Source organism: Pipra filicauda, unplaced genomic scaffold (assembly GCF_003945595.2).
Source record: "Pipra filicauda isolate LSUMZ 115617 unplaced genomic scaffold, ASM394559v2 scaffold238_size1193820_pilon, whole genome shotgun sequence".
Lineage (NCBI taxonomy): Eukaryota > Metazoa > Chordata > Aves > Passeriformes > Pipridae > Pipra > Pipra filicauda.
Window position 1 is genome coordinate 856,791 of NW_024104352.1, and position 23,461 is coordinate 880,251.

Below are 23,461 nucleotides of genomic sequence, written 5' to 3' on the forward strand. Positions count from 1 at the left end.
GTGCATGTGTTCTTAACATGGCTAAGTATGATAGTTTTTTAACAATGATTTATTAATGAATATTGATTTAAGTGGCTTAATTCTGAAACAAGAAAATTTTTTTTGGCATTTAATATTTGGCTAAGATGAACAAAGTTTCTTCCTTTTTTTAATTAAACATTTTCATCATTGCTGCCAGCACAGCTAGGTGTAGGAAAGCATCACTTACCAGAACTGAACACAGAGTGGTGCTATTTGAACAAAAATGGATTGTATTTGGTCCTTAAAGAGTTTGGGATGTGTTAAACAACTTTTTGGGTAATAACTTTGCTTTAAAATAAAAACCAAATCAAAACAAAGAAACAACATAAAAGAGCCAGGTTTCATGTGAATCGCTGTTGAAATCACCTGATGATAACACGTAGCCCAGCCATTCATACGAAAACTATTTTCTTTTAAGCTTTCTAAGTTGCCCAGCATTGAAATACTACAGCTTGCAAGAAAACCATGACGGTTGTAAAGGGATTAAATGTGCTATGCAAGAATTCTCCGAAGATATTTGGCTTAAGATATCTGGAAAGTAAACACATGGCACAGTCACTTAGCTTAACTTGCCATAGTAGATTTCAAGCTAAAATAATAACAAACCAAAACCATTTGGAAGCAAAATATTCACCAAATACATTCTCTCACACTAGAGAGAAGGAAGAAGTTTCTTACAATGAGGGTGGTAAAACACTGGCACAAGTTGCCCAGAGAAGTTGTGGATGCCCCATCCCTGAAAACGTTCAAGGTCAGAGTGGACAGGGTTCTGAGCAACCTGGACTAGTGGAAGGTGTCCCTGCCCATGGCAGAGGAAGGGTGGAAAGAGATGATCTTTAAGGGTCCCTTCCAACCCAAATTATTCTCTGATTGACAGGATTCACCAACAGTGTAGTGATAACGCATTGAACTCCCTTGTGTTAAGCTGATGCACCTCCTCGACAGAGTGCAAAAGGCTACTTGTCCGAGATCGGCTGACCAGAGATGGTTAGCATTTCGGTCGCTTCTCGCGAGTAGTAAGTGATGGGAGAAAACAGCCTCAGGTTGTGCCTGGTGAGGTTCAGACTGGATATCAGGGAACATTTATCCACCGAAAGGGTTGTCAAGTGCTGGCGCAGGATGCCCAGGGCAGCGGTAGAGTCACCACTCCTGGAGGGGTTTAAAAGACGTGCAGATGTGGCGCTTGGGAACATGGTTTAGTGTAGACCTGGCAGTGTAAGACACACGGCTGGACTGGATGATCCGAAAGCTCCTCTCCCACCCCAACGATCCCAACGATCCCACCGCTCCCTCCCTCTCAGCATCCCCGCAGCCCGCCCCTCCCTCAGCCTCGCTCCCGTTGGCCAATCACCGGGCAGCGCGGTCGCCATGGCGACGCGGGACGCGCGGGGCCGGGCCTGCCATGGCGGCCTACGGGCGGGGGGTGCGCGTCGGGAACTGGCTGGAGGACCTGCACGAGCAGGAGGTACCGGAGCACACACACCCCCACACACACACCGCACGCTGTTACCCCCTAGCGCTTTAAATTCAGTTTAAACCCCGAGATTCTGCGTGCCGGATAACGCTGTCTGCCTCTCTTTCCTTTGCCAACAGGAGCTCCTGAGGGATTTTATCAGTAGGAGGGAACGAGGACAACTTTTAATGCAGAGATTAGCCAGACTTCAAGAGAATATTTTCAAGAAGGTAATTTTTAAAGAAGGTTGTGTTCCATGACCCCATATAGAGAGGCATAGCTTTTATTATTGTTCATATTGTTACATGTTCAATAACAATTGGCATATTGTTATTATAGAATGCATTAAGAATGCTACAGACTTCATATGCTAAAAACACTTCTGATATTAAGTTCAGGTGATTCTGCAGAATCTTATGTCCATTTTAATTTAGGTAAAGCTATCGGTGTCTATTGATGGACTGGTTCACTTTGGAGACACTGTGATGATTATGAACCCAGACACCAAAACCCCGGAGGCGAAGGACGATGAAACACGTGGTGACCTGACCTTGGCAGTGGATATGGAGGAAATATCCCTATTTTCTGATGACCCACCGCAAGTCTCACGTGGACTGAGCGCAGTCAACAGCGTGAACCCTGTGGGTCGAAATAGTTTCTGTATCGTAAGGTCTGGTGCTTTATTCTGAGTTATTTTCAGTTATTATTTTAGCTTTAGGTATCCTGTTCAGAGAAATACGCAATGAAGTTTGCTAATGTAAAAATTAATTATGAGTAAATTTAATATATTTAGAAGAGTCGTTGACTTCGGTCATGCATTAAGCTTGATTCTGTGCTGCATATTGCTCTGATTAATTGCAAGGACCTTTAAATCAACTTAGATGTGAAAACAGAATTGAGTTCACTGTATCATTTGGTAAATTCTGCAGCTGTTTTTATTATGGTCATATTTCAGCTGTAAAATACAAAACATATCCAAATATCGCTTAGTATTAATATTCACTCTCCTGCACGTAAGGTCTCTGAAGTAGAAATTGCTTTTTCTTTCCATGAAATGGACATCTTTCTGTTGTCCTAAAAAATATATATTTAATTGCCATTGTCTGTGGGACAAGAAACAGAAGAACAGGGTCCTGCTCAATAGCTGAAGGTTCTTCCTTAGGTTAAAATATTTTACCTGTTTTAAAAGGTCAACTTAATACAAAAGGCCTAACTGTAGACTAAAACAGACAACCCCCCCCCCCCCATAATAGTAAAACTGATTATTTCAATGCATATTTTTTCATTTTTACAATTTTAACAGTGCTGATGGAAGTGGAGTGGGTGAACCACTTAGATTTGGGCAAAACTTTCTTCTTGGGACAACAGGAGGGATTTCTGACACAATGGTAAGGCAATAAAGTTGCAAATGAATGTTCTGATAGTATGCATTGAATCAGTCTCTAAATATAGATATATAAAACTGTACAGTGGTTCAACATCTTGGCTTTGCAGAACAGATTCAGAGTCATGCATATATCAAGATAAGAAATACCAATTTAGAAAGTTTATGCAACTTGCCTGAGGTCTGATGTGCAGGCCAAGGGGGTTGTCAGCCAGAAGTACTGGATAAAGGAGACCTTAAAAAGTAAAAGAAAAAAGGAAATCAAAATTATCTTGTGAATCATGAAAGAATTCATATGGGAAATTTCCCCCCCCACACACACACCTTTGAACAACTCCAAAATGAGATTTCATTTCTTGTGAAGATAATATGTAGTAGGTATATGAAGTCATGTACTATTCTGTCGTTCTGAGGGAGCAGATTTCTATTAAACGTTAACATTCTTTCACCCTGTAAGTTAAAAGCAAAGAAGGCAGTACATGTTACATATGCACTCAAAATATATCACCACAACTTTGGAAAAGTTTTCCTTCTCAACAACCACTTTGGTGAGATAAAATATTTGAAACATAAATTCAATTTTAAATTTGTATTCACTAGTCTGCCTATAGAATAGCTACTTAATGAGTTTTTCAACAGAATAGAATCTGTGCTATGGCTGCATAGCTTTAGCTGGGCAGACTGATTTGTCAGGAGCTAAGAGAAAAGGTTTTGTGTTCAAAAATGTATTTTAAAATTACATATCTTGTTTCTTTTATATTGATACTGTCCTAAATATATGGTTTTATTTACAGTTTTATTTAGGAAGTGACCATAAAACATTCACAGCATTTGCTAAAAAATCTCGCCTTCAGCCGGTGTTTTTGACAGGTGAGGATTCCTATTTGACTTGCTGGCAAGCTGCCTTCCTGGATCCACAGCTGCGTCTTGAATATGAAGGATTTCCAGTTCCTGTAAGAAATTAAAACTGTAGGAAGTGTTTTGAAAATTTAATTGAAACAGTAGATGAAGCACTTAGAAAAAATAAGTAGTTTATTCACATAGTCCCTTTTGCCGTTTCTGACCTCTAATTCTAGGAAGTGGTAGAGAGAAGGAACAGCCTCTGATTAGGGAATCTGCTTATACAAATATTTAGTTCTGGTGTTCATTTTGAGGTTGACTTGTTCAGTTTTTCCCATCAGAAATTTTCAAACCTTGACATCATGTTGTGAGGATGCAGTACTTACCTGTTTTTCAGGACTCTGAGGTACTAAAATTCATTTCCAATATGAGGAACTCTGATTAAATAAGAGCTCCTGTACATTAAATTTGAAATTATTAAAAAAAAAAAATCTCAAGGCATCTGAATAAGTGGATGTTTTTCCAAATGTTTTTAACCTTTTGTTAATACAGTACTTTCTTGTACTATATAGCTGCTAGGCTTCCTGAAGTGTTGGCTGTGCAGCAAAATATCACAAATATTCCTCCACAGCCTTGAACTGAGACTCATCTGCATGAATCAGCTCACTAATAAACACAGCCAAAATGATCTATTTGTTAAAGACAGTCTTTTTTTCACAGTATTGGTGTAAAAATATTTGCCAAGTGTCTTCCCTTGTGTTTTTTTTTTTTCCAGGCGAACACTAAAATTCTAATTACTCATTGCTATACTAATCGGAACTTAGCCATTCCAAGGAACTTTTGTGTATGGTAAGAATAATTTATAACTGGCAGGGTTGTGCATAATGATGTGCCAACATCAGGAATTACTGTAAGAAGCAAGACAGGTGATTTAGGAACACACTGAGGAAATGGGAAAGAATGCAGAATGCCATTCTCCTTTCCCTCATTTTATTTCTGGACTGTGATGTGTGCACTGTGTTGCTGCAGACAGTTGTCTCAGACTTACTTGTTTTGCTTCTGTCCATCTGAATCAATCTCTCAACAAATTGAAGTTAATCCAACAATTCAAGTTAATATGTATACATTAAATTAATATTGATTAAGCACTGCTAAAGAGTATATCAATGTTTCCCATTAACTTATGAGCAAGACCTGACTAAGGATTTGTATCAGGTATTTGAAGATGAAACAAAGTCTGAAAGTTTGAGGCTGAAACAGTTATTAAGTAGGCAGAGTCTTCCTCAGTCAGAGAGAAATGAGGATGGGGACCTAAACAGTTTGTACATACTGAGTTGGTGCATCACTGCCTTATACTGATGGGGCTCCTTTTACCTCTGAAGCTAGAAAGATGGCATTTCTCTTGGATTTCAAATTCCTAAATTATTAGCAGGAAACAAAGTGGGATATTGTGTTTCTTGTAAGGGTCTGATATTTGGAAGCATGTGGTGATATTGCTGAACAAGACAGGAGAAACATGAGGAAATCTTGGACAATTCACAAATAATGAAGATTTTCTGAATTTGTGTACATATATATGAATTCTACATGCCTATCCCCCCCCCCCCCCCCTTTTTTTTTTGGCTTTGCAGGTCTTATTTTGGAAAAGAATGTGAAGTTGTTTGTCATAATTACCTGGACTCCCACAAAGTTGAAGAATATAAGAATTACTGGGAAATAATTACAGGAAATCCTGGTGCTGAAGGTGGTACAATGATTGATAGACCCAAACCTCACCCAGATGGGTATAAGAATGAAGAACTTTCATGAAAAGACAGAGAATATAAAAATCCAAGACTACATCCAATAAGAGGTTGATGAGACTCTGATTCTTGATATTTTTATTTTTTTGCTGTTTAGATTTTAGTTTTAGAGATGTTTGTTTTAAAAATGGAAAAGAAAGTCTACCATTAGTAATATTGCATGATCTTATTAACTGATTAGGGTTATACAGTGGGCAAAAAAACTACTAACATTTGAGGAACCACACATCAAAAATTTGTGAATCGGGAAGGGTTCATTTTCCCATTTCCACTTTCACTGATAGCAAAAGATGCCAGAATCCAGGAAATCTAATAGATTTACATTAAATTACTGGCTTTCAGGATATATTTAACCAATTCTTCCAAAACCAAACGCATGTCACACTTTTTAGAAGAGTGAGCATACAGTTTCCAAAACACTGACAATCAAACACATACAAAGCTGTAATGGGATACTTTGACATTTAAAATTCATCAGAAAGAAAACTGGTTGTTTAGCTTGTTCCCCACTCTGTCTAGCACAATTTTGCCAATTATTAAATCATAAGTGAGATTTCTTCATCTTGAGATTGGCTTCTGATTTATGGATATAAATTGAACTTTCTATGCTTGTCCATGTATACTAAATACCTAAATATCCAGTAATCAAGAACTTAAACATGGTCATAGAGACTAGAGACTTCTGGCAGCCTTTTCCATACATCACCATATTCCATTTACCTCTCACTCACAGCATTTTTCAATCTGTAATAATTTCTAACAAGTTTGAGAGCAAGATAAAATTGTCAAAGAAAATTAGGCACCCAGAAGTTTCATGAAAATAAATGCCAAAGCAGAAAACAAATAAGAGTCATTGTAAGTTTATCCAGTAAGAAAAAGATTGTTTCTACCTAATTTGACACTAGAGAATCCACATTAAAAAAATTGCCTTAAAAGAGTAAAAATTTCAGCTGAAGCTCACATTTTTCTTAAACAACAAAATCAATCAAGCATAAGATGCAAATACTTGGAAAACAGAAGTCATTATTTCATAGTTACCTGTCTTTATCTGGAAGTTAAAGCATCACCACAGAGAATCTTTTAATGTATGACATTCCATTATATCCATTTAGTTAACTCACATGTATACATATTCCATCTCTTACTGTACCACATGAGCAGGCTCTTTCTGCACAAAGTAAGTGAATAATTGAGTAAAATACTATGTAGAGCTCCATTCTCAAAAGATTCCAAAGATCTTCAGTGATCATAAAGGTCAAATAAAACTTTTGAAGTTTCACCAAAACAAACCCACTAAACATTTACAAAAGATAGGACTGATCCAAATATATCTTCAAGCTCTATTCCCAAATAATCTGTTTCAAACCCACCGGCAAGGCTTAAAAAGTTCTTACCTTTATTCAATTTAAATAAAATCAGCAGACTGCAGCATCAGCTAATGAGCACCTGGCATACAGGATCTCAGAGCAGGAGACATTAGGGTGCTGTGACATGCAGGTTTGCTTTGGTGCAGTGTACTGCAGAGGACAGTTTTTGAATAACACTCCTTGTGTGCAAACCTTTACAGATCTAAAATATCTCGAAGTAGCCTTAGGAACTTATTCTTTCCCTTTTCGTGCAGAGATATGTAACCTGATGTGTGGCAAATAATGCATGTTTCTGTAGAGGCCCTTTTAATCCTCCAACTTTCAGAAGTTAAAATTCTGCACATTTTCACAACAGATTGACATAAATCTGCTTATATTTTGTAGGCATTAAACTAGTAAAACTGTGACTGCATAAGTACACTGCAGTGTTTCTAATTTGGCCATTGTGGACTTCTACTGGTATTAGATACAGCTATTTCAGCTCTGGCTAAGCCTCTTTCCTCTGGGTGAAATGTAAGAAACAAGAGGCCTTAAACCAAAACCCTTTCTGAAACATAGCTTCGTGTGAACTCATGCAGGAATGAGAACTGTGTGGGCAGAGTGCCTTGGCTGGCTAATGTTATGGATAAGAGTGTTTGTGTGTGTATTTGTGTAGAAGGAAAGCAATGCAGGCTGTACAAAAACAAGTTGTGTAAAGTCTTAGAGGAAAACCAGAGAGATAAACAGATACAGAAATGAATACAAAAGCAGGTAATGTTGGAATTAGGTGCTGATTAAAAATGGCTTGGAGACTCTCATCTGTGTTTTGATCACTCTGTGCTCATTGGGAAGGACTTTCTGAGCTGTTGGAAAATAAACAGGACTGAATTCATAATTCCTGATTCCACTCGTCGTGTTAAACCCACAGATTTGTGCATAGCTTCTTGTATCATATAATGCGTATTTGTAATTCACCTGATTCACTGATAAGGAATACAGATATTTATCTGTTTCCTAATTTTTCTTTTAAAAATTGTTTTTTACACTTCTTAATATTGTCCACACGATGGCACCACGTTTTTCTAAAAAGCACAATTGTTGCTACATGTGTAAAACAACCTGACATATTTAAATAAACGTGTCTGATACAACGCCACAGAAACTAGCCAAGTTAAAACAGGCTTGAATGCTGGGCTAGGAGATGTCATTAATGTTATATCACGTTTTTGGAAAATAAAATCAAGCAATAAATGTAGACAAAGTCCCGCAGAACATCGTGTATTGCATACAATCAACTTCTTTAAACTAATTGGAACACTAAGTAATCTGTAACCAAAACATACTTAGAGGAAATTATCTTTAGGAGCTTTTTCTTTCACACTATGTAAAGATATGAAACTTGATATGTGACAAGCAATGCATATGTTTGTACAAGCACTGTTATTGCTTACTCCAACTTACAGAAATTAAGATAATGCACATTTTCACAACAGATTGACATAATTCTGCTTTGATTTTGCAGGTTTTAAACTAGGAAAAAAATCAGGCTGTGTAGAATGTACTGCAGTTATTCTAATTTGCCCATTGTGGACATTTATTTATAAACACAGGATTTAATATAAAGAATTTTGGGATTGAATATTAGTGCAGAATCTAAATAATCCTGCAATTGCCAGTTAGAGACACAGTATATGTGGTGGATTGGGCAATGGAGACCTGAACCATACTCCAAACCTGACATTTGGGCAGCTTTTTCCCGTTCTACTACTGCATATCATGACATATGGGCAGTGGTGCTCGCCTCATTTGCAAGCACTTTGCTTTTTGTTAGTATATGGCAGTCACGTATCAAGAAAGCTTTTAATGCCTCTTCCAAATTAGGCCTAATATGGATAGCTCCACAAAGTCCATTGTGGGAAGATAAAACACACTTTGCCTCCATTCCAGGCAGCTCAAAAGCTGTTAGCATGAAGCTAGTCCTTGCTGAGGGACAGGGTGCATTAGTTCAGATTTAGTGCTGTGTTAATATAGGTTTTCACAGGCCGAGGCGCAGAGAGCACTCACATCTGCACGTGTTTTGCTGTGCAGATGTGTGTTAGCTGCACAACAGTGAACTAAGGAAGAGTCAACAAAGAAAAGCTGATTATTTAACTCACACATTGGTAACACCAGAAAATGAAAATTCAGTTTTAAATCTGTCTTTTCGCTTCCCTCTCTTTTGCATTCTTCCCCAACTCATGTTTCACATCACATCACTTCTCCTCTGCCATGTTGTCTAGCCCAAACTTACTGATTTACTGTGGTTATAAAGTGCTCTTCTAGCACTCAGCACAAGTCTCTGGCCTCACACCTAATCACATCAGTATCTTCAGAGGCTGCTTTTCTTTGCTGTGATTGCCATGAAGTATTGTTTTAGCTCAGACAGCTGACAGAAGAGGAAGCCATATGCAGGTTTAGTAACTGGATAAAAGATCTGAGGAAAAAAAAAGGCACAAAAAGAAAAAGCAGAGAGACCATTACAATAAAATTCCACACAGCAGTGGAAGAAAATATCCAAGCACTGGAAAATTTGGTGGAGTTGGCAGGTAAATGGGTGATTTTGATAACATCTGTGCCCACTCACCCTAAATTAATATTGCATGGCTATTGTAATTTGAGTGGGGTGGGTGTGAAATGATCTTTTAAAATCATAGCTGTTGCTTTAGAAACACTTAAGACTTTCATGTATGAAAACTAAACTAAGGGAGACACAAAATAAGAAAGATACAGATGTGAAATGCATACATTAAATACAAGTGGCAATTATGACATTTCTAAGTAATTTTGTCAGCTACACTTCCCTTCTAATTCTGTTCTGGTTTAGGTTTTGTCTCAGGTCTTGCCTCCATTCTCTGCCTGACCTGCCTTATTTCCTTGCCCATATACAGCACAGAGAGGGGCAAGCCTTGCTTTGCCAGCTCCCCCCTTCATGCTGGTTTGACTTCATCCTGGAAGCTGTAAAAGGGAATCTAATCCTCAACACTGGATTCTCCCAGCTAAGAGGAGGAGTGGGAAGATGTCACCTTGTTGAATGTGTGCTATTCCAGCAGAGATATGAGCAGCTGTAAGAATATCAACTACAGGATTTGCATAAGTTAGCATTACTTATAATAAGTGGGACAACGTGGCATAAAGACCAAGGGAGACCCCTTGGTTTTGGTGGGTTTTTTTGGGTTTTCTTTGGTCAACACTGTGTATAGAAGATATTTAATGAAACAGTTAACACTTTTTTTTCTTCTCTGCTGGGCTTTTACAAGGCAACATCTTTCACTCAACAGAAGAGAATCATCAGTACAGTGCTAAAAAGCATTGCTACAACAGAGGCACTTTCTCTCGAGAAGTTTCTATATTTTTTGGCAAGGAGGGCTCAGGGAACAGTAGAATAGGCACAAACATTTAAAAATGCCCGATGACATTAATACCCACATTCAATGATGAAATTAATTCATACACATGCATCTCTGCTGTATGTTTATAATAGAAGCTTAGAGAACTAATTTCCCAACATCTGTTAAATGCTGCTTCATACAATATGTCAAAACAAAACTAAACAGACCATCCAGTTAGAAGCCATCTAAAATACATGTTTCTATAATGCTGATCTTGTTTTAATTATAAGCTACTTGGGGCAGAGACCATATCTCCATCCTTTTTTTTTTTTTCCAAATACAAAGAACTACAGCAGAGAAGGTCAGTAAGTAATAGCATAAAGCTGTTAGTAAAAGTGGTTGTAAGATGACAAGAAACTGAAGTAAACCTGGTGCATACAACCAGAGAGATATGGGCATATGAAATCTACACATAAACTGGTGCCAAATAGTAAACTCTTGGTGTGGGATATGAAGATTCAGCTGCCCAAGTAATTCTGACGTTAATAGGAGTTGCTAGGAGAAGAGCCCACAAACCACAGTGCTGTTCCTGTGGGTCTGACAAACCCACAAAGGGGAATAAGAATTATCCATGGCAGTATTTATTTTTATACATATACTTAGTTATTTAATTATATGGCATACTAGTTAAAAATACCAACCAGCTCTTAGCACAAGTCCCGTTTGGAAAAGTGACACCAGCCCTGAGAAATTGAAGTGCTGTTTCTGCAGCTTGTTCACATTAAAACTGTTAGGAGTTACTTTGTACCCACCTTTGGAGATCTTAGTCTAAGAAAATAATTTTCAAAAATGGCATTTAGCTGTTTCTGAAAATGTTACCTGTACAATTTATAAAGACATTAAATGCCTAAGCAAAATGAAAGCAAGAAACTACTGAATAAGCAAAGCACTAAACTGAAGCTTCTATTATTTTTCCTTTATAGAACAAATATCTTTAAACTCCTAAAATGCTAGTTAGCTTGGATTATTGTTATAGGGTCTCTAAAAGATTAAACACAGCAGTTTGTGGAATCCAAATCAGAGAGCAATTTCTGTTCTTCCTCCTTAGTTTCCTACCACTCCTCTTGTTCGGGCTTTCTGCCTCTTCTATATCCTGGAGAAACAACAGAGCAGTTGTTTGGGGAAAAGTTTAGGGTTCATCAGCTTTTCCGGTCTTTTTGCTGACAATTTTGGCAGCATCAGTTTAGCCAGAACACCCAAGACGTATTATAGTCTCACAAATAACCAGTGAATTCAACTGACCATGAAAAGAGACATATAAATAAACATATATAGAGAAATATAAATGAATTGTCACTATATACACATACACACCCTGGGAACTTTAATGCTCACACAGAAATAACAAGTAGTTCAGCATATGCAGGAGAACAGTCTTTTCTCATCTCAAAGTATCAATTGGTTTCTTTTGAAACTACCTGAACTAATTATTTCTTTCAGTGTAATCTTACCTGGTCAGGGACATATTCAGGTCTGATTATAAGTGGCTCCATGGTATCACATGGTAATTCAGAATAACACTGTAGCCATACTTACTGCTTCACTATGTGCCCTTTTTTCTCATCCATCATCATTCCCTTTTCTGCTTTCCCCCAGTGCTGCACAATGTGTCCTCAAAACCAGCTGACCTCTGGTTCTACTCATAGTCTTACAGAGAAATCAAAAATTTGCCTAGAGGTGGACCAACATATTTGCTGTGCTCTTGGCTGCTCCTAAGCCAGTCAGTGTGATAATTCTCTCCATAACACATTGAGTGGAGGACCTAGATCACTTTACTGTGTGGTCAATAATTCATGATTACAACAAAAGAAACTTTTAAACTTGATGGCATAAGTTCTATGATAAGCTCCTAATTTATTTTACTGTGCTTTGTGAATTTGCTGTCAAAAGGGCAGTTGAAATTTACTTTTAGAACTTCCTTATTGAAATACCAGCTTTGGATCAAACCAGGAATTCTGGCAGAAGTCACCATACTGGAAGAAATATTTATGATCAATAAAACATATTTAGACCTTGAATCGAACTAACATTAATAATTTAAGCAGGTTGCTGTGGTATTAGTAAAATGCTTTTTGGGAGTCCCAAGCAGGCATATTTGACTCCACCAGCATTCAAACTCTTTAACAGAATGGGTAGCTTGAAATGCAACCAAAGAGTGCTTCCCACTGTGTTGCCTTGCGGGAGGAAGCCAGTCAGGATAAAAGGGAAAGTCTGAGGATGAAACTGCAAATCTTAGAGACTCAGTGCAGTTAACTCTGGCCTAGCAAGTTCTTGAAGAAAGCAGTCAGCTATGGTGAGCACCGAGACAAGCATCAGGGGATGAGACAGGCAGCCATAGCTGCATGGCATTACAAACTCATGTTTATCCCAAACTCATGTTTATCCCTATTATGAAGTAGAATGTCTAATAAATCACAATTACAAAAATGGAGGGTGGACTAATTTCTTATATACAAGGTAAATTGCTGTAGCTCAGGTAAGGGGCAGTAGTTAACTCTGTCTTTTGTTTTTATGGCACCACTGGAGCACAGTGATCATGTAGGCAGGGATAAAAAGCAAAGAGACCAGTCAGGCCAAAAATCCTCACGTTTGCATTTTGCACTGTTTCAAACAAAGACAAACCTCTTTTCCTCACTAACAAAGGTAATGGAATCCTATTCTGCACTTTCTCAGACACGTAACACGTGCCCTTTCATCCCTCATTTACTATATCTGTGCATCACTATCCCCAGTTGGGCATAGCTCTTTCATAAAGACAGTAAGAAATACATTGAGAATGTTTATGAGGTGCTTCTAAGAAAAACAAAGAAACATTACAAAGCAATTTTTTTCATTGTTTTGAAGTGTGTTGGCATTCTAAAATTTACCATAAAATTTTTCTATGTGTATTTGCTCTCAACAAATTCCCCAGGTTGAATTAATCAAATTAATAATTTTTATTGTCAGTTTATCCAGACAAAAATCCTCTAGGATCTATCATCTGTTCTCCATATTCCTGTTTAATAAGTTGCAATTTGTTTGAAAGGAGTCCACGTGGCTGTCTTAATAATTACATATATGACCTTTGATACAACACAGCTTATTGTTTGCATTGCCTACTGAAAATTTTGGTGCTGCCAGAAGTATTCGAAATCCAACATTTTCCTCTGTCCTTTGCTAATTAATGTCTAACTATATATCAACTCATTGCACCATGTTAGGCAGTTATGGAATTTTGTCCCTAAGTGTTAACTGATTTTAAACAGTGCCCCACTTTGGGACTACTGAATGGTTTCTACTGAACATTGGACTTTATACAGCATTCAGAAACACCAACACAAATTCCTGCTTCCTATGAAATTAGCTTAACAAGGATTTGGGGAGTAACCATTTGCACTATATGGTTGATGTGTGCAACCTTTTCATCTAAGCAATTATTTCTGAGAACAGAATGTTCATTCATCATGGAAAGAATTGAGGCAAAGTCACTTTATACCACATATTTGGCCTGTTAAATGGCACAACCATTCACTGTTTGGTTTCAGAAGTTAAGCATTACATGTAAGCCAAAAAGAGGTGAAGGTTTTTTGTTCAGCCACGTAACCTATAGCAATTTTAGGTTTTCTGCAATAATACAAGGTTCATATTGTAAAGAAAGATGTCAGAATTGATATAAATGTACAGTAATGATTTTTCAAACATATTTGAAGCTATTCTGCAAAAGAGAACTTATTATCATGCTAGGGTAGGTCAGCAATTTCTGCAAATGAGCAGTGTAATTAAGTGAGCACAGTCCTCCTGTGTAACTGTCATGAAGAGAGTATTCAGCACCTGGAGTTCTTGTGCCTGTAACATAACAGCATGCTCGGCTAAGATGGGCTTCCTGAGGGTGGGACAATGAAGTTGAGACTGAAATTATAAGTAATGAAAGGAGTTCTTAAAGAGTTCAGAAAACACATTCATGAACACAGAATTACTTGAGACAAATTAGAACAAAAAATAAAGCTCTTCAAAATATATTTAAACTTGCAAAACTATCTGTCCCTAGGGAGAATCCAATATGATAAGCTTCTGCGGGTGAACACAGGTTATTTTCCCCACAGAAATAAACAATTACCATCTTTACAATTTAGTAGACAACCACAGCCATAGCTATATTCTTCAATAACAGTCTAAGATATTTTGTATTGATGCATTTCTCCTTTGTTGATTGATTGTTCTTTGCTTGAAAGAACATTTTAGATATCAAAAAAAATCACTTTTGCCACAGTTAAAATGAGTTTGCCTCATATAATTCCTGTTACTGCAAAAAGATCCTGCTATGATAAAGACACTGGTTATGGAATAAAAAGTCTATTGGGTTTAAGTCTCAAATGTCATTAACCTATGTTATGTTTGCATATTGAGTACAATCAGGACAACATTAGAAAGTTATAATTAATGGATTCATTTAGGTAAAGAAAACAAACTATTAGTGAGGCACATTAATTTCACCTGATCTTGCCAGTTACTATATTGCATTCTTCCAGTTCAGAACATTATTGCAAAATATGGATGACTGAGCAGGATTGCAAAAAAAGAGCTAAACAGAAACATAGTTCCCAGAATTGATTATCAGAGTATTAGTTGTTGAAATGAGATTAGTCACTTTGCCAAAAACAGTATATCACTACTGTGGTAAATTGCATAGAGCAGGAAGGTCTAATTACCTTAATGATGAACTTTCATGTAACCATATTTCTGATTCATATGCATCTGCCTTTGGATCCCAGTCCTCTGAATTTGGACTCATGGAGGTATGAACACAGTCAGCAAAGACATCAGATTGCAACAATCTGCTGGAAGAAAATAAAACAAATTCTTTAGCCTCTTACTGCAAAACACACTCCTCAGACTTCTTATAATTGTTTTCTGAACTCTTCCCACCTTGTTACCATCTGTGCTAAAAAGAGTGGATGCCAGAATTGGACATGGAGTGGCTCATTTAATGCTTTATTCAGTAGTAAAGATCCTGTTCCTCCTTGATGCTTTTTGGCACACACATCCATTTTCAAGGCTGCATCCAGGGCCTCAGTCAGGGTGGGTGGCCTGGGGCTTGCTGGAGAAAAGAGTTGCATCCTCCAGCCCCCCTCCTGTTGTCATTTCTCTTTGCTTGAGTAGCCTGAGACCAGCACAGTCTGTTCCACTGGGGTCAAGGAAGCAGCAAGGGGAAGATGGAGAAGAGACATTTGATGCACAGAAGAACATGCCTGGGCTCAGTGGTTAGACTAAGAACACCTGGGAGCTGCTTTACTGAATTCAGCTGGGAGTGAATTATTCCAGGCTCTTGGGAGACTGCAAGGGACTCTTCTTGCAAATTGAGATTTTGATTTTCTCTCTCCTGCCATTCTGCTGCTCTAGGTAAATGATAGCTTTGCGTATAGCTACTCTAGCTGTACTTGTCCCTGTGGAGTTTTAACAGCAAATTGCCATTGAATTCTTTAATAAAGGTAAAATAATGCATAAAAGCAAAATTTTAGAGGTATAACCAAGGTGTTTATTTTAAATGGCATAAAGCATTTAATGGGTAAAGAATAGCAGAGGACTAAGAAATATATTATGACTCAGAAAGTAGTGAAGACCGAATAAAAATACAAGTCAACGGTTATTTTCAGCTGGGAAGGATATTAACAAGTGGAGATCCCAAGACCTACACCAAAACTGGGGTTAATTTAATCTCTTTACTACTCCTCTGGAAAGCAAGAGTGCAGAAGCAGAGACAGCATAATTGGGAAATTATATGTGATCATTTAGAAAACCCACAACTTAAAAAAACCAATAAACAAAACAAAAGAAAAACCTAAAAGAAGGGACTGAACAAGATGGCAGCTGAAATTTAGCGTAGGCAAGTGTGAGGTAATGTGTACTGAAGGGAACTATTTGAACTATTCATATACACTTATGGTTTGCAAAATCACTCAAGAAAAAGATCTAGGCGTTACTGTGGACAGCTTAATGGAAACTTCTACTCAGTGCACAGTAGTGGTCAAAAAAAGCAAGCAAGATGTCAGGCTATATTAAAGATGGATTGAAAAATAATACTGGAAAGAACAACAATACCAACTACATCGACTAAGTATTCTTAATCTTAAGATTAGGTTAATTTGCTTTCATGTTGTGAAAAAAAATAGGAATCACCTGGGGTAAAAGATGGGATTTAGAAGCATTGATAAACTATGAAATGAAAAAAATTTAAAGGTTATCAGAATGGTGATATCCTTCAAATTAAGGTTTTTTTTCTCTAAACAGCTTCTCTGCTCCTCAGTTTGTAAATGAGGATAGCAGAGCATATTCTGTCATATCTACTGACATGAATGGATGAAAAGTGGCTTACAGATTGTGGATGAGCTTCTTTTGAGCTCAAGGCCTGAATGTAATTTTCTTGCTGCTCCAGAGAAAAATGGAAAGGCTCAGCTCCTCACAGAACCTTTCTGCTCTCCCCTGAGCCCAGTCTACAGGGCGCAATCCAGCGCCAGGTCTTATCCAGTTTAGGTTCAGTTGATGCCTGCAGCCAGCACAGTGTATTCAGTCTTCACCCACTTCCTCAAAGCCAGCCTAGCACCCTAACTTGAAGCCTTTTCCCTTTCATTCCCTTCCTTCCCCTCATAGCCTACACTTACATCCCCAAACTACCCTCTGCTGCTTCCACAGTCACACCAGTTACCCCAGTGCTCCCCACAGGGCTATTTAGCCCACCTTCCCCTCACAGCAGGCACAGCTGCCAGCTTAGTTGCCTCAGTATGTGCTGTCAGGATTATCAGCACTGCTGGACACCCATTAATTTGCCTCTCCTGCAGGACCTTCCTCAGCCTCTGCAGACTCCTGACAAGCCCATGGTGCTGTTAACATTATCAATTACTGTCCACAGCAAACACAAAAAACTAAAATCAGGGATTAATTTACAACAGATGAACACCCCCCCACATATGCACACCACCCAGCTTAGGGATATAACATGCCTCAGTGCACACATTGCTTAGATATTAATTAAGGCAGGTTTCTCTCCTAGTTAGTTGACATGCCAGGTTGAAAGCTGACCTGTGGATTAAGGACAATGACATACACCAACCTCTGTGGCTCTTAGAGTAGAGTGCTTGCTATATATAGATGTCAGAATTGTAAATTTAACATTGTTTAGTCTGAGGATAAGTAAGGAAAATGGGAAACTCATTTGCTCAGCAGTAGCAGGGTGTGGAGTGTTGTTCTCTGCTGAGGATTATTTTTATTTTTATTACTAAACTCTTGAGAGCCTAGAGATTGTCACAAGGTCCTTTTGCTGTTCTGGACTGTGAAACCAGGAGAGGAAAATATGAACTTATGCAGTTTTATATAACTTACAAATGTGTTTAGCACTTTTTGTGACAGTGAAGGCAGTCAGAAAATTTAACTGTTTCCTTTGTGAAGTTTATGTTGTTTATCTGGAAGTTTGCTTGTTTCCAGAAGTCGTATCCAGAGCAGGGGCAGGACATTTTCACACATAAGTAAAATAAATTCTAATTACAATAAAAAAGAGAGCAAGAAAGAGAAACTGAAGTTACACTGTAAAAGGGCATTATTACCTCTCTAACAGAAAGCATATGGAATAGTAGCATGCACACAGGTCTGAGAGCCAGGAATAAATCAGTGCTAGTCTAGACGTGCTGATTCCAGCTGTGGTCCTGAAACAAGCTGTTAGGACTAGGACTTGATTAAGTCTAATGCCCATCTGGAGAGGATGATGAACAAATCTAGAATAACTGTCCCATCAGAGCTGTGCTAGGGGTACTTATGGCTGGGACACAGACAGGAGAACAAGGGTTACCCATTGTAATCCCTTCTTTCTAACAGTGACTGCATCCACAGTCTGTATCAGAAATCAGGGTGGTACATCCTATGCAATAGTGCCTTATCACATAGCCCCATTCTCTCCATTACAGAAAAAGAAGAGGAAATGTCTTTATTTAATCCTGTTTTCCACTTAGCATGGCACTCGCTCATTGTTTTGCTTGTGCTTTCCCCATTGTGGTTATAACTAATGTGGTCAACTAATATTTATAAGCACCTAGAAGATGGAAAGCCTACGTAATATCTATTTAGGGTAATTACCTCACAAAAAGACCTAAATAAATATTGACCCATTACATAAATCCAGAGAGCAAAGCACTAGCAGAGTCTTACAAACCCTCTCAAAAATACCCCCTCTCTCTTGCCTCCACTCACTTCCTCAAAACAATGAATCCCTCTCAAATGATCTCTTATGAATAACATTTGCACCTCCTTTTCTATTATCTTATTTTCACACAGCAAAAGGATTCTAGTTTGTGTCTGTTTGCTGTAGCTTGAGTTCTGCCATCCTCAGACAAAACTCTTCCCTCCACTACACAGACTTTATTCACCCAAGAAAAACCTCCCAAAGCCCTTACAGACCTTATGAAAGGCGTTTTCACTCACTTGGGTTAAATGAGCACTGTGTGTTTTCTTTCTTCCTTTTTATTTTTTTTCTTTGGGGGTGGCATAAAAAGTAATAAATGAATCATTTCAACTTCAGGCGAGAAGTTTAGGTGTTGTATTTGTACCATGCAACTACATAAACACAGAACGAGCCAGTTAACCAATGAACTGCAGGAATGAGAAGCAGTGAGATGATCTAAAACGTTTTAACACATTTTCCATATATTAACATTTGGACTAGTTGTGTTTTGCTTTCTTACAACAGACACAAGTCAGTAAAAGTCCAAAAGGAAAGTCTGAGGTTTTACATTTCTGTTTGTGGTACAGGAAAAGGGTTACGATCTCAGTGGTTGATTCAGTGAAATAACATCTCTTTTATACACATCTGCCTAGCAAGTAGGGCGGTAGTTGGAAATACCCAATCTAAAGCATTAAAGATTTGCTGGCAAATAGCAAGGCATTTTCTGCAGAGGAAAAGTTGTTATACTGAGTAGTCACTTTGAATGCTTAGGAGTTACAGTCAAATATCCAAACACTGTGGAGTTACACTGCATTTATTATTTTCTCAAGTATTTAACACACTGGGAATTGACTCTGCCGCATATTTCAAATCCAAGAAGGCATGATAATAGTGGATTTAAATAAGAAGATACTTGGCAATGGTAAGTGATATTTTTATAACAAATTATTTAGACATCACGCAGTCAGCTCTTTTTACATGTCATCATGTATTATTTTCAACTGTTTTAATTTCAGAATTTGAAAGAGAAGAATAAACAGATAAGAGGTATTTCACAAACTACATTTTTTCTGTCTTTTCACTATCACTGTTTTGTCTTTAAAATTTGAAGTAAATTATTAGTGTTCAGTGATCAGCATTATGAATTAGACAGAGATGCTCTACATGGACGTACCTTAATATAAGACACTGTTATTTTGCTGTATAATATTTCTACTATTCATATAAAAGTCTGCAGAGTGGACAGAGACTTTAGTGAGTTCACAGCTTTCTTCAGTTTTTAAGGCCTCTATAAACCTGCAATATTATAAGAGGCAGAAAAGAAACAAAATCACAAATCAAATGATTCATTACTCAGAAAAATTTGAAATCTACAAAAATATCTCACTGGCAATTAAACTTCATAAATAAGAGAAATAATTAATTTAAAAACCAGATGGAAAGGACAGGATATGGGATATTTAATTTTTTTTAAGCTTTTGCTAAGTACAATTTTTTTGAGAATTTTCTCTAACGATTCCCTACTCATTTCCACTGTGCTGTGTAACTGAAGGCTATATTCTTTGAATACTTTATTTTTCTTCAAAGACGAATGCAGAAAAATGCATTTCTCCATGAGAACTTGACAGGGGTAGAATCTAATCCTCTGAAACCACATTTCCAAACCATTTTAAAACATTAATATGATTATCTACTACAGTTCCAAAGCACAGATCCAAGCAAGACATTCAAATGTAGTATTTACTCAAATCTCTGTATGAACTAGCCTATACAGGAAATCAGTAAATTGCTTCTGAGTCTCAGCCTCAAAGGGGATATGTATTTGTTTAGTCATATACTATAAATAACATCTGTAGACCTGAAACCTTGCCAGTGTTATTAATGCAGTGTTCACTTAATAGTATCCTTTATTATGTGCCCCATTAGCAACTGATTCAAACAGTATGAGCCCACAGAAAAAGCATGCAGGCTGGTACAGCACACAGATCCTGGTGATCTGTTATCCACAGGGCCAGTGCAACCTCATTTGGTGGAGCTGAGCCCTGAGCTGAGCACACAGATCCTGGTGAGCAATCCCTTGGGAGAGGTGGTCAGGGCAGAGGCTTTGGAGCACCCCTTGCTGCTCCTCTGGGGGGGGTTGTTGCTGTCAGGTGGGAGGTGGGCATGAAACACTCCCCTCTTCCCCCACTGTACCAGTCTGTGCCTGGGAATGGATGACATAAAGCTGTGGGGCTGTCAAATTCCCTCAATTTATGCTGAAGGACTGACCTGACAGGTGACAGCTCTTTATCACTTTTATAGCTCCTTGCTACTAAAGACCACAACTGATGTGATCTGCTGCTTTCTATGCCTACTGCTGTTAAAATATTTATGCTGTCTCTATTACAGTATGGCACATACTGCACACTGTAAAATAACTTGCATGCCTTATCATATGGAATAAATTTTTGTGAATAGATTCTGCACAATATGAAATGGGTTGCTCTAGGATACCATTAGCTGACAGCAGCAAATTGTTACTGTTTTCTAAGAGTAGCTGTTAATTGTTTTGTTCATTGTTCCATTTAAAAAAAACCACAAATATTAATTATCTTTTAATATTTTTCATCAGAGAAATCCTCACCCCACACATCCAAGAAAGATGGTGATGGTCTTAACCCTCTTTCTTTGATGAGGACGAGGATTCAGAAGCCAGGGAAAATGAACCTATCTATGGTTAAACAAGTAGGTTGCCATCAGAGCTGGAAGGAGATTTCCAGACTCAGTGCAGTGTTCAGTGAAAAATGAGCTGGGGCAGATTGCTACTGCTTTATAGTCAGTGGTGTTCATTAGATGTGGTTGGTAAGGTTCTGTTATAAGTAATATATGTCTTTGCCCAAGATTAATGCTGAGCCTAAACTGATATTGTCAAAGTCTTAACATTTTTCTGCTACTAATTTTTTGGATTTAAGACCGTTTGTTTTAGCCAGAAATAGGGGAAAAAACCTCACCTTTAAAATTTCTGTTCTCCAAAAGTTTGGGATGTTCTTGAATGCTTACTTGAGTCAAGTCTTTAAAGATTCACTCCATAAATAAAAAGATAAAAATTTATAATCAGCTTAAAAGGTGTTGAAGAAAAAGGGAAAGAACCAGAAAAAGAAATTCTGGGTTATGTTGGTGGTTATATGGTTTTCTTGGAAAGCGATTTCAGGCAATTACTTGGGACTTAAATTCCAGAAGAGGCTGTTTCTTTTGGGAAATCCAACCTGAGACAAAGGATGTAGCATTAGTTCCTATGGAGAGATTATTATTAGATATTCTCTGAATCAAAACTGAGCATACATAAAGAAAAGACACTGGAAAACTTGACATCCCTGAGCACATGTCTGTTCCAGGGTCAGGGTTATTGAGTGGTTGTCCTCTGCACCAAGCTGATGTACTAGGTGGCATTGTGGGAGACACAGGATGCTGTGTCACACTGGCTTTTTGCATATCTCCAGACAGCCTTTCCAGAGAGCCTGTTCACAAGACAGCCCTGTGTCTGGAGGCAGAGCCTGTCCTACAATCCAATTGTATATCTGCTCTTGTCCCCTCTGCCAGCTGCAAAATATAGTACCTGTGATCTGAGTTATACCAATTTCCTATGAATTAAAATATCCCTTCCACTCCTTAATGCTATGGAGCTTAATTGCCTACTATCTGGTAGCCCTGGACTACAGATGCTGTGGTCCTAAGAGTTATTTTTCAAATGCTTAAACTGAGGTTATCACAAAAACTGTGCCATAAAATAATAGTCAAGCTCTTCTGGACAAACACAGAAATAAAGGCAAATGAGGATACAGTGGTATTTAAAAGAAATGGTAACTAAGCTGTGTAACAATCTGTCTGATAGTATAGTAAGTTTTCAAGATTGGTGTAATAACATCTTTACATTCAGATCTGGTGCTTATTTTAAAAGATAAGCTTTAGCTTGAGCAGAAGTTATTGCCATCAGTACAGGAATTACAGGCTAATTTTTTCTCTTTGACAGGTTTATTATACTAGCTAACTAGAACAACTTCTTCTGGTCTTGAAAACTGTGATTCTGTAGGAAAGTCAAAACCCAAGATCAGGAATCCTCAGCTGAGATCTCTCAGCCACTACCTCCAAACTACTTAACATTAGATACTTCTCTGAAGGTGTAGGCTCATTTCAAAACACATAAGAAAAGTCTTCTCCCAAAGACACTAGATCCTAGACTGTTTAGGATGCTACAGCTTACCCCAGCACCGTCTGTCACACCTATGACAAAGTTATCATCTGATCTCATGAAGCATCAGAAGCATTGTGTTTTGTGCCTTACCAGGAACCTATTTATGTGACAGATTAGAGTGCTTCCCTCATGGGAAACCTGTAAAATAACCTAGGTTCATCTTGCTGTCAACAATAATGCTATGGGGAATATACATTATGACTAAAGTTAGTGTTAAAAATGACAGTATGGCCAAGAACAGGAGAGCTGCCCTTGGAGCTTATACTGCTATCTTCAACAGCACAAACAAAACCCACCTTCTCAGCTTCATTCTGATTGTCACAGCCTTAGAGATAAGGTGCAGCAGCAGGAATGTGAAGGGTCCTCAAGACTTCTTTAGTGCAGACTTAAGCAGAAGGCTGTGTTAAGTAGCTTTGCCTCTGCCAAGCTCCAGGAATGACAAATACTCGGAAGCAACTACTGCTTAAGCCTTGTGCTTGAAATGACAAGTGTACAAATGTGGTAAAGTCATCTTATTCAGACGCAGATATCCAAGTGAAGAAGTTGAGTAATTCATCACCAACCCTTGACAATGTTAATTGAAAAAAATCCCAAACCCAAAAAACCCCAAAACAATATCCCAAACCAAAAAAACTCTGCTATATCCGCCCTCAAAAAAACCCCACAAACAACGCAACCCAAACCAAAAAACCCAGCAACCCAGACAGGACCATGCATGCTCTCTGTGAAATGCTAAAGGATATCAAGCCCCTGATTTCAGTGAGCCTC

General features: G+C 38.0%; 2 protein-coding genes across 2 annotated transcripts in view; both read left to right on the forward strand.

Moving 5' to 3' along the window:
* The first annotated feature begins 1,387 nt into the window (after window positions 1-1,387).
* CFAP161 (cilia and flagella associated protein 161) lies at window positions 1,388-7,741 on the forward strand. The gene is made up of 7 exons (XM_027746204.2): window positions 1,388-1,486; window positions 1,615-1,704; window positions 1,909-2,144; window positions 2,778-2,862; window positions 3,653-3,811; window positions 4,474-4,547; window positions 5,330-7,741. Exons 1-7 carry the CDS (start codon window positions 1,424-1,426, stop codon window positions 5,505-5,507), a joined length of 885 nt encoding a protein of 294 aa, XP_027602005.1. The 5' UTR covers window positions 1,388-1,423; the 3' UTR covers window positions 5,508-7,741.
* Window positions 7,742-19,299: 11,558 nt separating this feature from the next.
* IL16 (interleukin 16) overlaps window positions 19,300-23,461 on the forward strand; it is a 40,254-nt gene continuing 36,092 nt past the window's right edge. Inside the window, exon 1 of the mRNA XM_027746203.2 lies at window positions 19,300-19,384. The gene's annotated coding sequence lies outside the window, so the exon portion shown is untranslated. The remainder of the gene's footprint in view (window positions 19,385-23,461) is intronic.

Bases quoted from the DNA above. Each gene is read 5' to 3' on its own strand.
- CFAP161 (XM_027746204.2), top strand. From the start codon at position 1,424: ATGGCGGCCTACGGGCGGGGGGTGCGCGTCGGGAACTGGCTGGAGGAC. The intron at 2,863-3,652 runs GTAAGGCAATAA...TTTTATTTACAG, and splicing joins GAGGGATTTCTGACACAATG to TTTTATTTAGGAAGTGACCA. The intron at 3,812-4,473 runs GTAAGAAATTAA...TTTTTTTTCCAG, and splicing joins ATGAAGGATTTCCAGTTCCT to GCGAACACTAAAATTCTAAT.